This window comes from Bombina bombina, chromosome 3, assembly GCF_027579735.1.
Source record: "Bombina bombina isolate aBomBom1 chromosome 3, aBomBom1.pri, whole genome shotgun sequence".
NCBI lineage: Eukaryota > Metazoa > Chordata > Amphibia > Anura > Bombinatoridae > Bombina > Bombina bombina.
In genome coordinates, this window is record NC_069501.1 from 536,109,474 (window position 1) to 536,124,606 (window position 15,133).

The 15,133-nt window shown below is 37.0% G+C and overlaps 1 protein-coding gene across 1 annotated transcript in view; it reads right to left on the bottom strand.

Annotated features, from left to right (window-relative positions):
* Nucleotides 1-503: 503 nt before the first annotated feature.
* PSMB2 (proteasome 20S subunit beta 2) overlaps nucleotides 504-15,133 on the bottom strand; it is a 50,694-nt gene continuing 36,064 nt past the window's right edge. The window contains exons 5-6 of the mRNA XM_053707001.1: nucleotides 14,967-15,016; nucleotides 504-726 (exon numbers count right to left, since the gene is read on the bottom strand). Coding sequence (XP_053562976.1) covers nucleotides 625-726; nucleotides 14,967-15,016 — 152 coding nt within the window. The 3' untranslated portion in view covers nucleotides 504-624. The remainder of the gene's footprint in view (nucleotides 727-14,966; nucleotides 15,017-15,133) is intronic.

Consider the following 15,133-nt stretch of genomic DNA (forward strand, 5'->3'; position numbering starts at 1 on the left):
ATCACAGAGGTAAAACGTATATTGATATAACCATGTTAGCTGTGCAAAACTGGCGAATGGGCAATAAAAGGCATTATCTATCTTTTTAAACAATAACATTTTTTTGGAGTAGACTGTCCCTTTAAACCAATAGCTCCCTCTTTGTAGTATTTGGCCTTTATTTTCTAAAAATTACTCGGAAACTTAGTTATATGGGTATTTCTAAAATCAGGACAACATAATGAATCTATTTGTTGGTATTTTTCTTTAGCTACACTAGTTTTGTTGTAATGGTTATAAAGAAAACTGAAAAAAAAAAAATACTATATATATATTCCTATTTATTGTTCTTTTATATACCCATATAGGAGTATCACATGAGAGGCCTCTTTGTCTGTTAAAAAATAGTATATAATATATATAAATTAAGAACAGAAACTGGAAAAATCCTCTGTACCCAACAGTACAAACATAAATAGTCATTCCCTTGAGTAAGACTTCCCCAGTAAACACACAACTCAGTGTTAGCTAATCCTCCATGCCTTCATCAGCAGAGGGTAATTTATTTGATCTAGTTTCCAAAAACTGTAGAAATAAACCTGAATGTAAAAAAGGAGACGGGAGGGGACGAAGAGTAAGTGCATATTACACGCTTGAGGCCGGAATGGCTTCCATATTGTGGATCCCATCTTTATCGATGACCCGCACGGTAAATGAAGGCAGACTCAGGATGAACCGCTTCTTCAGCTGGAAGACAAAAACAAAGACATGTGTGTAGCAGTCTGCTGTTTTCAAAAAGGTGTCAGAATTAATTAATGACAAAGATATGCTGAAGTCGCTTAATTGCATAAAATTAGCTGGTTGATGACCTTGCTATATATCTGTTTTAAATAAAAGCCACAAATATTTTGACTGATCTGGAAAACACCTGAGAACTAAAATGAGCTATATGTAATAAAGCCTACAACCAAATTCCTTTTTCTTACATACAAGAGGTATGTCTATAAACCGCTCTGTTGTATTAAAAATATTTGGAAATTTAAAAGCCTAATATATTTCACTGCTAAAATGTCCTAGCCAATTCTATAGTGGCTTTGATATTATTTCAACGTGCACAAAACCAAAAAATGATTATGCATACTAAGTGCATCCTAGAAATTTGAACAATAAGAGACACACATTTAATAATTAGATTTGTGCTTTGGTACGAGATGAAGACTGTGAAATGATTAGTTGGGTATAAAACAGGACAATTATGTCCAAAAACCGATTCCTCACTGAAGCTTGTTAACAAATTCTATCTATTCTATCTGTTTGTCTTACCTAGTCATCCACACAAGACCAGAGAATTGTGTAATCAAATGCTTATTAAATACAACAACACATAGAACAATAGCACTTAGGGCTCCATTTATTAAGCAGTGGATGTGGCTGTGGAGGAAAGCCTGAAACGGAAGTTAAAAGGGACATGAAACCCACATTTTTTCTTTCACGATTTAGAAAGAGCATGCAATTTTAAACATCTTTCTAATTTACTTCTATTATCTAATTTGCTTAATTCGCTTGATATAATTTGCTGAAAAGCATATTTAGATAGGCTCAGGAGCTGTCGATTGGTGGCGGCACAGATGCCTCGTGTGATTGGTTCACCCATGTGCATTGCTTTTTCTTCAACAAACAAGATCTAAAGAATTAAGCAAATTATATAATAGAAGTAAATTGGGATGTTTAAAATTACATTCTCTATCTGAATCATTAATGAAAAAAATTGGGTTTAATGTCCCTTTAAGAAGCAGCGGTCATAAGAGGTGGTGGATTGAATTCATTCCTATCAGATTTGGATGATTGAAAGCCCCTGCTGGTAAGATGTTTGTGAAATGATTAATGCATTTATAATAATAATAATAATAATAATAATAATAATAATAATAATAATAATAACTAGTATTTATATAGCGCCTTTCTCCCAATGGGACTCAAAGCACTTTTTCAGCGCTCGCTCTCGGAATTAACCAAATCGGCAGCTGAATAGTAATAGTTGTTATTATTACCCAATTTAATGGTACTCATTTTATCGACCTTGGAAGGATGAAGGGCTGAGTCGGCCCTGCCAGGATTTGAACCTGTGACCTTGGATCTTTTAAACAGGCTTTTTTTGTAGTCAGGGCATTTACCAACTGAGCTACCTCACCGGCCTCATTTAGCAATGTCCAGCAGACATGATTCGCTATAGCAAATCACGTCCGCTGGACACATGATAAATCTACCACCCAAGTAGTGTTAATTTCAAAATTTCCTTCCATTTCCATGCCCATTGTATTATGTGACCACCACCAGCCAATCATAGACTCGTATGCATACACACTGAATTCTTGCACATGTTCAGTAGGAGCTGGTGCCTCAGAAGTGTCCATAGAAAAGAACTATGCACAATTTTTTTAAATTGCATGGTCGATCTGTCTGAAAGTTTAATTTTGACATTAGAGTCCCTTTAATACTACACAGCTGACATGGCTTCTGATTGGCTGGACAAAGTGAAACTCTAGCAGAAAATTGAGGGATGATGGATTTATGAAGAATAAGGGACATGAAACACAAACATTTGCTTTCATGATTCAGATAGAGAATACACTTCTATTATCAAATTTGCGTTGGGAGCGTGACCAAAGCGCCTAACCTAACGGAGGCTGGTTCTTAGTGATAGCAATCAACTTATAAAACTTTAACAATTTATTAATAGTTTTACAATATATAAAAACCGAAACATGGATCCATGTATTCAATAAACACTAAAAATGATTTAAACAATGGTTAAAATACTTTTAAAAACACTGACCATGTGAACATATAGATGTACAGAGTTTGCATGAATCAGTATGGTTATATATTCAAACAACCAAAATACTCATAAGTGTCCGTCCTGTTTGTGTTCAACACTAAAAATAGATGATGAAAAGTGTTGTTTCTGTAGAATGTGTCCAATAAAGGATGGAAAAAAATAATAATATAAAAGATCAAAAATAAGGATGAGAAATGGATGTGTCCAGCAAATTAAATGTTTCCTACAATTTTGTGTCTTCAAAAAGTATATAAATGATATATATCAGTAGTGTCCAAAATGTGATGCTAAAAATTTGGTAAAAATTCAAATAATAATTCAAAATTAGTGTCCAGCAAAAAAATTATTATTAGTGTCCAGATAAAAATTAGTGTCCAGCACAAAAAATGTGCAAACCTTAAACTTCAGGTTTTAATCCTAAATGCTTTGTGAAAAACTATGTAGATTGAACTGAAGATGGCCAGAGAGTGTGTCCGGTGAAAAAATATATTTTATATTAAAAAGTATCCATTGTCCCTCATTTAGTTTCAGTCACTCAATCAGCAGTGTTATGCTGAAATTTGAATAGGAGACTTGAATACATTTAAACGATTAATGTGTGTTATGGCTTCTTGTGTGGTGTATCAATGGTGCTCTTAATATTCAGCTCTCTTGATGAGTATATAAAAAAAAATCCCAATTGGTCTTTCTGTAAAAAGAAAGGTACAATAGTGTAGATAGTTTTTGGATATAAATTGTAAATGAAAATAGGCTTACCAGTTGGTCAACGAGTTTCGGCCTCTCAAAGGCCTTTCTCAGTGTTTTTAAAACTATTTTAACCATTGTTTAAATCATTTTTAGTGTTTATTGAATACATGGATCCGTTTTTATATATTGTAAAACTATTAATAAATTGTTAAAGTTTTATGTTGATTGCTATCACTAAGACCCAGCCTCCGTCAGGTTAGGCGCTTTAGTCAGACTCCCAACACTTGATTACTACATTTGACAGCACAGGGGTCCATTGTTAGCAAGCGCTAGGTGTATACTATTGCAACTTGTATTATCAAATTTGCACTGTTCCTTTGTTATTTTAGATATCTAGATAGGTAGCATGCACATGCCTAGAGCACTACATTACAGGAAATAGTGCTGCCATCTAGTGCTCTTTCTAATGAATAACATTGTTGCAAAACTGCTGCATATAGTGCTGCAGACACGTGCACACTCCTGAGCTTACCTTCTTGCTTTTCAATGAAGAAAATGTGATAATAGAAGTAAATTGGAAAGTTGGTTAAAATTGTATGTTCTATCTGAAACATGAAAAAGATGTTGGGTTTTATGTCCTTATAAAGTTGCTTATTTTACATGCAAATAAATAGATAGCCAAATGTAGCACACTTGTGTTTCTCTAAAACAAAAAAAAAAAAGATTAATTCTTATTTTAACCCCTTAAGGACCACAGCACTTTTCCATTTTCTGACCGTTTGGGACCAAGGCTATTTTTACATTTCTGCGGTGTTAGCTCTAATTTTCCTCTTACTCATTTACTGTACCTACAGATATTACATACCGTTTTTCTCGCCATTAAATGGACTTTCTATTATTATTTTTCTCATATCTTATAATTTACTATAAATTTCTTTATAAAATATGATGAAAAAATGGAAAAACACACTTTTTCTAACTTTGACCCCCCAGCTTGTGCAATTATGGCACAAATGGTTGTAAATGCTTCTCTGGGATCCCCTTTGTTAAGAAATAGCAGACTTATATGGCTTTGGCGTTGCTTAAGCCGGTTTAGTCATTGCTGACATGTGAAGAGAGGATCTCCGTGTGGGGAAAGCTGCGCTGGCTGTGAAAAGAAGAAAGGCAAGTTTTTAAACAAAACGGCTGCTTTCTAAACTTTGATGAATGAAAGTGCCCCTGTTTTAATAGTATTTTTAAAAACTGGGCTTTCATTCAAAGTTTACCTTCACTTTAACCACAAATATATCTGTAAATATTTGCTATTTTTGTATTAAAAAGGAGCACATATGAGCCTAAAGCTCTTGTATGATCTGTGCATTACTACATTTCATGCAGTATCATTACTATATTGTAATCGTTTAACTTTTTTTTTTAAAGAAATGCACATTCTTTCTTAAAAAGGACAGTGCTGTGCACTACACACCAGAGCTAAAAAGAAACGCAGAAAAAAGGAACTTAGAAACGGATTCTGAAGGCAAATAAGAATCTACATCTAATCTAGCTATATTGCCAATATGTCAGTGACATTTTTAATGGAAGGGACATAAAACTGCAAAAAGAAAAAACTAAAAGTATTTTAAATACTGAACTGTTTGCATATAACAGTGTGTTTAATACATGTAAATGAGAGAAACGCACAGAGGAACAATGCACTACTGGGACCTAGGTGAACACGCCTTTCGAGACAATGACAAGAGGCATATATCTGTATCCACCAATTACCAGCTAGCTGTCAGCAGTCCATTGCTGCATCTGAGCCAACTAACTTTGCTTTTTAACAAGGGTTTCTAATATAAGTAATTTGAAACGTCTATTTAAAACTGTATGCTCTATGAATTTCATGTTCCTTTAATATTTAAACACACATTTTACTCTACTTAGGTTTGTTGTTTATCTAAATAATTACAAAAATACCTTTAGTTTGTAATATTAGTTTAATGTGTTGAAATTGTACACAAAAGGTTTAGGCCACTTCCTAAGGAAATCTAAATTCTGAGCTGTCAGAACTAGCTAAAGTTGAACGTTTTAGTAAAAGAAAAAAAGTTCCAATACAGCAAAAACAAACTAGCCATGACAGGTTTCATTATGCTGCCCATAAGATGAAGTCTTTTCATTATTATTATTATCATTTATTTGTATAGTGCCGCCAAATTCCGTAGCGCTGGGTACAATGATATGGGTATACAATGACAAAGATTTGTGATACAATACAAAACATAACAAGACTAAACAAATCTAGCACAGGAGGAAGAGGGCCCTGCTCCGGAGAGCTCACAGTCTATAGGTTTAGGGTGCAGAGACATAAGGTTGGGGTAGCTTGTTACATCGGTTGTATTTGCAGCAGTGAGTCAGGCAGTTCATGTACATGTATTAGCTTGGTTCGGATGCAGGATGGAGGAGAGATGATAAGCCTCTCTGAATAGGTAGGTTTTCAAGGATCGTCTGAAGCTATACAAGGTTGGAGACAGTCTGATGGAGCGGGGTAGAGAGTTCCAGAGGACAGGAGCAGCACGTGCAAAGTCTTGGAGGCGGGAGTGGGATGTAGAGATAACAGGAGTGTAGAGACGTAGGTCAGAAGTTGATCGAAGAGGACGGGATGGGGAGTATTTCACGATGAGAGAGGAAATATAGTTGGGAGTTAGACGGTTGAGTGCTTTGTAGGTTAGGGCTAATACTTTAAATTGTATTCTGGAGTGTATGGGGAGCCAGTGTAGAGACTGGCAGAGCGGAGCAGCTGATGTAGATCGTCGACTTAGGTGGATGAGTCTAGCAGAAGCATTCATAATAGATTGGAGGGAGGAGAGGCAGTGTTTTGGAAGGCCATTTAAGAGTAGATTGCAATAATCAATGCGTGACAGGATGAGGGAATGAATAAGTATTTTTGTAGTATTTTGAGTAAGGAAGGGACGAATTCTGGAAATGTTGCGTAGGTGTGAATGGCAGGATTTGGTAAGCGTTTGTATATGTTGGTTGAATGCGAGTACTGAGTCTAGTGTGACCCCAAGGCAGCGGACCTGGGGTGAGGTGTTGAGAATAGAGTCTCCAACCATCAGAGAAATGTCAGGTGTCGGATGTCTCGAAGAGGGGGGAATGAGAAGCAGCTCAGTTTTAGACAGATTGAGTTGGAGGTAGCGTGAAGACATCCAAGAGAAAATTGCAGAGAGGCAGTCAGAAATCTGGTTGAGTAAAGAGGGAGAGATATCAGGAGAGGAAAGATAGATTTGGGTATCATCAGCATATAGGTGGTACTGGAATCCAAAGGAGACTATAAGTTTTCCAAAGCAGGATGTATCAAGAGAGAAAAGCAAGGGACCCAAGACAGAGCCTTGCGGTACTCCAACTGAGAGAGGCATAGGATCACAAGATATGTTGTTAAAGGAAACTGAAAACGAGCGGTTTGAAAGATATGATGCAAACCAGGTGAGGGCTGTGTCTCAGATGCCAAATGAATGTAGTATTTTTAGGAGGAGAGGATGGTCAACTGTGTCAAAAGCTGCGGACAGGTCAAGAAGAATTAGTAAGGAGTAATGGCCTTTTGCTTTAGCTGATAACAGGTCATTTGTTACTTTAGCAAGAGCGGTTTCTGTTGAGTGTTTAGGGCGGAAACCAGATTGTAGTGGATCAAGTAAGGAGTTAGTTGTGAGAAATTGAGTTAGCCGATTATAGACTAGCCGTTCCAATAATTTTGAAGCAAAGGGAAGCAAGGAGACCGGTCGATAGTTAGAAGGCGTGGAGGGGTCAAGCGAGGGCTTTTTTAGGATTGGTATGATTGACGCATGCTTGAATGTGTCAGGAAATGTGCCAGCAGTGAGGGATTGGTTAAAGAGATGAGTTAGGGTAGGGGTTAGTGAAGTAGAGAGAGGGGGAATAAGTCGTGAAGGAATAGGGTCAAGTGGGCAGGTTGTGAGATGAGCCGAGGATAGGAGTGCAGAGACTTCTTCCTGTTACAGGAGGGAAATAGCATCGATTTTTGTTAATAGAAGGGGTGGGTAGGATCGCTGGGTTTGCGGGGTGCGAGGTGCAGATCTCTTTTCAAATGGTGTCAATTTTATTTTTGAAGTGATCAGCAATAATTTGAGCAGTGAGGTTGGTAGTGGGTGGGGGGGGGGGGCAGGCGGACGTAGAAGGGAGTTAAAGGTTGAGTTTCTGAGGTTGGATGCGTGAGATGACACGAGGGAGGAGAAATAGACTTGTTTTGCCAGGCTGAGCGCAGAGTTGTAGGACTTAAGGGTGAATTTATAATGTTGGAAATCAGCAAAGGTGCGTGATTTCCTCCACTGCCGTTCAGCGGCCCGTGAGCATCGCTGAAGATATCTTGTCTGTTTAGTGTGCCACGGTTGCGGTCGAGTGATTGATGAACGTCGAAGAGTACAGGGTGCAGTTTTGTCAAGTGTTGATTTTAGTGCTGAATTATACTGTAGAATCACGAGGGTTGGACAAGAGAGGGATGAAATGTCAGAGAGCAGAGTACTCAGTTGAGTGGAAAAGTCTGTGAGATCCAAGTCATTTAAATTCCTGTGAGGTAGCAGTTTTTTGGGGGCTTGCAAAGGTGTAGCAGGTAGAGTGAGAGAGAAAGTTAATAGATGGTGGTCAGAGAGAGGAAAGGGGAAGTTAAGGGAGTTGGAAACAGCACAGAGATTTGTGAAGACCAGGTCTATGGAGTTGCCTTCACAGTGTGTTGGAGATGTCCACTGGGACAGGCCTAAAGAGGTGGTAAGGGATAGAAGTTTAGAGGCAGCAGGCGTGTTAGGCTTATCAAGGGGTATGTTGAAGTCCCCTAAGATGAGAGAAGGGACATTAGAAGAGAGAAAATGTGGAAGCCAGGCTTCAAAGTGGTCCAGAAATTGTGATGCTGGGCCAGGGGGCCGATAGATAACTGCAACACGAAGAGCTATAGGGGAGAAGAGGCAGATAGCGTGAACTTCAAAAGATGAGAAGGAAAGAGAGGGGAGTGAAGGAATGCAACTTTTCCATGTTGTTCAAAGATCTGCAACTACACTTAGCGAATGGGTTCCAGTTTCCTTTATCCTCACCTTTTTTATTGCGGATATTACACTACAGATTTGTGTTTAGATTAAGAGCAGGCATTCTAATTAAATAGAGTTAAAATCCATGGCAAACAACCAATCATGTCTTCCTAATCTGCACAAAGCAATGTCACAGAGGGGTAAACGTTGTAGAGAAAGATCCTCCCTTACTCTGTATACCAATAAGTCTCTCTTTTTAACTTAAAGTGAAGGTCCATTTTGACGAATTAGTGCCCGGTTTTTAATAAACCTATTAAAAACAAGAGCACATTAATTCATCAAAATTGACATTTCACTGTTTTCTTCAAAAACTTACCTTTTAATCCTGAATGCCACTCCAGCGATTCTCCCGGCCGTCGGAACCCTCTGCAGACGTCAGAAATGACGAATCCGGCTTCCTCCAATCACAGCTTCCCACCGGGGGAATCTTGGCCTGATGCAACGCTGTGATTGGAGGAAGCCGGATTCGTCATTTTGGACCTGCGAAGACTGCTTGCGACTGGCGGAGGAAGTGCTGGAGCGGCTGCCAGGATTAAAAGCTAAGTTTTTGAAGAAAACAGTGCAATTTCAATTTTGATGAATTAAAGTGCCCTTGTTTTTAATAGGTTTATTAAAAACCGGGCACTAATTCATCAAAATGGACCTTCACTTTAAATGGCAATTGTAGCAATTTATAGGACACAGCTCAAAACTGAATTCTGAATGGATTAATCAAAAATTAAACTGCAATTTACATGCATTATTAATTTAGCTTAATTTTGTTTTTTAAAGGGGTTCAATAGTCTTAAAAATCACATGCTCCGATTTGTAAAGGCATATAATTTTAAGACTAACCATCCTAAAACACCATGGGCTAGATTACAAGTGGAGCACTAAATGATTGCGCTCCCGCAAACGGGCAAATTTGCCAGTTTGCGGGAGCGCAATAATTAACCAGCCATTACAAGTGGCTGGCAATTGTTACCTCGAACTCACGGTAGCAATTAGTGCTCCAAAAATTAACCAGATATCCGATCACTGGCTAATTTTCTATAAGTGCTCCAAATGCCCTCAAAACAGGGGGCATTATAGTTTTTTTTTTAAAATGTAGCTTTTTAAAAAAAAAAAAAAAAATAAATAAAAATAAATAAATAACTGCACTACCAGTTTTGGGGCTTTACAGTTGGTGGGAGTGGGGTGTTAGAAAAAAAAAGGCACTGAAAAGTGACTTTACATTGCGGTCTATGGGAACTGTGTGTTCTCAGACCACAATGTAAATATATATGTATATGCTTATATATTTATATAATGATATATATATTTTTATTTTTTTACTAAATTCTGCCCATCGTTGCACGAGGTTCTAATGCCGTTTCTGACAGCATCGGAACGAGCCTATGGAAGCACGCTCTCGAGAGCGCAAAGCTTCCCAGAGGTTCTAATGCCGTTTCTGACAGCATCGGAACGAGCCTATGGAAGCACGCTCTCGAGAGCGCAAAGCTTCCCAGCAATGCGAAAGCGAGCTCGTGTTCACATTGCTGTAAACTTGTAATACCAGCGCACATTAGCTTGCGCTGGTATTACAAGGTGGAGCGCAAATATCGATTTAGCTAAAGTGATATTTTGTGCTCTACTTTTAATCTGGCCCCATGTGTTTAACCCTCAGAAAAAGAGAAAGCGCCGCAAGGGATTTAATCAGCAGTGCTAGTTGCACATCTGAGTCGTGTGACAAGCACTGCGGATTGGATCAGCTGCGGGTTCCACTGGGGACCAGCAGTACTTCTACTGTGTGTTTAACCCCTTTGTGGGGATTGAACACACAATAGTGTAGGGGCGACAGCCTTAAAATGTTATACTCTAACAATTAGAGCATGTCAGTATTCAATTATTATGGCCATTTAAACATGCCACACTCCAAAGAAGGGCTGAAAAGCAAACTCCATAGCCATCGTTATACAAAAATAGTGCAGTGCTCAAATACAATTTGTTACACAAAATAAAATAAATTATGTATCCTAAGTATACTGTAAATAGATGGAACCAGCTATATACTATAAAGTAAATTCTTACACGCAGTGCACAAACTAAATGTATTGCTAGTCCTGAATGAACCCAATCAATCAATATAGATAAAATAAACATCAAGACTTTTCAAAAGAGTGTGTGTGTGTAAGTAGAATATGCAGTTTTACAAATCCTTACAACTACAGCTTTGAATGCTTTTAAAATCTTTACATGAAGATCTTTTGCAGTTCATACTTAAAAGGGACAGTCTAGTCAAAATTAAACTTTCATGATTTAGATAGGGCATGCAATTTTAAACAACTTTACAATTTACTTTTATCAGCAAATTTGCTTTGTTCTCTTCTTTATTGAAAGCTAAACCTAGGTAGGCTCATATGCTAATTCCGAAGCCCTTGAAGGCTGCCTCTTATCTCACTCCATTTTGACAGTTAGACAGCACTAGTTCACGTGTGTCATAAATGTAACGTGTCACTTCAGTGGATTTATTGATGAGTCAGCACTGATTGGCTAAAATGCATGTCTGTCAAAAAACTGAAATAATGGGGCAGAGGCTTAGATACAAGGTAATCACAGAGGTAAAAAGTGTATTAATATAGCAGTGTTGGTTACAAAAAACTGGGGAATGGGTAATAAAAGGGATTATCTTTTTAAAACAAACAAAAAAAAAATCTGGGAGTAGACTGTCTCTTTAATTGTCGATGTATACTATATGCATGACTTGAATATCCCTTTAACCCCTTGAGTGCTAACGACGGCTCTGAGCCGTTGCAGTTTCCCACTCAGGTGCTAACGACGCTAGCACTCTCCCACCTTGAGGGAGATCTGGGGGCTCCCACCCGCTCCTACCCCGGCGATCGGGCCTGTATAGTGAAAGGCATCGCCGGGGCTTCGCGTTATGCGCGATGAAGTCACCGCGCAACTTTATTTAAGCTCAACAATGTGGAGTATAGGAAAAGGGGGCATGCTGCTTAGAAGTTAAAAAAAAACAAAAAAAAAACCTTTGAACAGCTTAGCACCCAGGTGGAAAAGTGCTTAGCACTCAAAGGGTTAAGTAGCTTGTCCCTGGTTAAAAAGAAAAATGAGAACAAAACATGAATTTTGAATATGAACCTTACTAAGGCAATGGATTGGGCCAATTTCACATAAGCGCAGGACCTATAGAAAAGCTGGCAAAGAATGTTTGGCTAAAATACCTATCCAATATTTACAATTTACTAATTTAAGAGGACACTATATATGCAAGAACATTTTATTATTGCATTATGGCTTGAAGTGGTTAAACAATTAGCTAAAGTCAGCTCCAGAGCAGCTATGTACTAATGGGAGCTAGCGGACTACATCTGGTGAGTCAAAGACAAGAGGCATATCACAGTGTTCTCCCCAGGATCTATTTAATTGGCACGCCACCCAGCTAACTTTACTGACCACCTGGCTTAAATTTAAAGGGACAATAAACACTTTGAGATGGTAATATAAAATGATAAATCATATATATATATATATATATATATATATATATATATATATATATATAAATCTGCAATATACTTTTATTATTTATTTTGTCCCCTTTTCCTGTAATTCCATTCTGAAATTGTGAGCTCTTCAGTTGCTGCTAGAAAGGGAAGTGCAGAACACTGTTATATTCCAAACAGCCATTGGCTGCACACTCTAGTGACCTATTTATAACTGTCTCTAATTGGCCACCGCAGACAAGGTAACCTAAGTTACAACATGGCAGCTCCCATTGTTTTTTAGACACAAAACTTTACATTTGTTTTGTTAATATTTAAAAAAATACATCTACATGTTATTCTCATACTATTCTTTTCTTTGAATGCATCACTCTACCTAGCATTTATTTAGTGTTTAATGTCCCTTTAAGCCAATATTAAAGGGAAATAACCCCAAAATGTTTCTTTCATGATTCAGATAGAACATAAAATTTTAAACTACTTTCCAATTTACTTCTATTATCAAAATGTCTTTTTTTCTTGTTATTCTTTGTTGAAAACTAGGAATGTAAGCTCAGGAGTGTGTACGTGCCTTCAGCACTATATGGCAGCAGTTTTGCTCAAATGTTATACATTAGCAGGAGCACTAGATGGCAGCACTATTTCCTGTCATGTAGTGCTTCAGATATGTGAACCTACCTACCTAGGTATCTCATCAACAAAGAATAACACGAGAATTAAGAAAATTTGATAATAGAAGTAAATAGGAAACTTTTTAAAAATTGTATTCTCTATCTGAATAATGAAAGACAAATTTTTGGTTTCATGTCCCTTTAAGCTAAAATTAGATTATGACGTTTTCAATATATATTTTGCACAAATCATCATGAAATCAATTTATATTAAATTATGCCGTGGATAACTTTAGTAACACTTATAAAAACAAAACAAAAAAAAAAAACCAATTGAAAATGTAATAATATTTCATAGTATTACACTGCCCCTACCCGACTACTTTATAATGCCACTTGGCTAGTTCTCAAAGCCATCCGGCTGGCAACATTTTCTGTGAACACTGGTATGTGTGTAGCCACCAATCACCAGCTGCCTCCCAGTAATGCATTACTAATCCTGAACCTACCTAGGTATGCATTACAAAAAGGATACCAAGAAAAAGTAAAATTTGATAACAGAAATAAAATTGCAAAGTCTCTTAAAATCTGAACCATGAAAGTTTAATTGCGATTAAACGTGTAGGGACGGTCTACTCCAGAATTGTAATTGTTTAAAAAGATAACTAATCCCTATATTATTCATTCCCCAGTTATATTAATATACTTTTTACCTCTGTAATTACCTTGTATCTAAGCTTTTCAGTTCTTCTGGCAGACTTGCATTTTAGCCAACAAGTGCCCTCTCATAAGTAACTCCACCGGCGTGAGCACAATGTTATCTATATGGAACACATCAACTAAAGCACTCTAGCTGTGTAAAAATGTCAAATGCACTGAAATAAGAGGCGGCCCTCAAGGACTTAGAAATTACCATATGAGCATACCTAGGTTTAGCATTCAAATAAGAATACCAAGAGAAAAGCACAATTTGATGAAAAAAGTGAATTGGAAGTTGTTTAAAATTGCATTCCCTATCTGAATCATGAAATCTTAATTTTGACTAGACTGTCCGCTTAATGGGCTCCCAAAGTCAAATTTATATTATAAAGAAAAAGTTGGACTGAGCAGCCACAGTTTAAACACGTTCCCTACCCTATTACATATATTGCCTATATATATTTATTTCAAAAACATTCACACTTTAAGGACCAATTAACACAGTAGATTTGCATAATCAACAAATGCAAGATAACAAGACAATGCAATAGCACTTAGTCTGAACTTCAAATGAGTAGTAGATTTATTTTCTGACAATTTTAAATTATGTCTATTTCCACTCCCCATGTGACAGCCATCAGCCAATCACAAATGCACGCACGTACCATGTGACAGCCATCAGCCAATCACAAATGCATACACGTTTATTCTGTGAATTCTTGCACATGCTTAGTAAGAGCTGGTGACTCAAAAAGTTTAAACATAAAAAGAATATACACATTTTTTTAATGTAAGTAGATTGGAAAGTTGTTTAAAATTGCATGCTCTATATGAATAATGAAAGTTTATTTTGACTTGAGTGTCCCTTTAAATAGTTTTTCATGTGTTTGTGGTGTGCATTTGTCAGCAAAAGAACACCCACTAGTAGCTGAATGAGGTTTTCCCATTTATGATAAGGTTTTTTTGTGACACGTCTACTTGATGTTGATAACCAAAATGTAAAGCATTTGTTCTCAGATTAGCTATGGGAACAGTCGACACCTTGTAATCAAAAGATTTTTCTGCTGTCTTGCAATAAACATATTGGCTGAGTTAGAAAAAGTTTTAAATGCATTTCACCTTGCTTGATGCAATTGTTTTTCAACAGCCAAACTCCCCTCACCTGCCTTATTTGGAGAAGCTAAACAGACTTATTACTGAAGTAGACACAGCTAGCCACAGTCATTAGTCATTATGTTAGCAAAAGTACAATTGTTTTGTAGTTCCATATCTGATAATCTCTGCTGAAGCCAAATTAGGGCCAGATGTCTGGTAGGTTTAGGTTTGTGAAGCATGCGCCCTTCCTGTTGTCACGTTTGGAAAAAAAATCTTTCATTTTCAGACTTAAATTTTAGGGAAAAAAACTCAATAATAAAAGTATATTGCAAAGTTATTTTGCTACAAATAAACATTTTATTTATTATTTTCTGTCCCTTTAAGTGATATTGTTTAGAGCTTTTCCATCCACCCCAGTTAAGATTATTTTATTTTACTATATACGCATCTATTGTATCAATTCTCCAATTATGATACCAAATAGCAGAGGCTGCCCGCCAAGTCTTACCTCTGCTATACATTTCTTTAGAAGCTCTACTGCATCCTCCCGTGTTAGATCTGAAAGAAAAAAAAATACAAACAATTGTACTGGTATCATAACTGTATTCTCAGCCCAGATTAGCTTTCTATTTCTATATATATATATATATATATATATATATATATATATATATA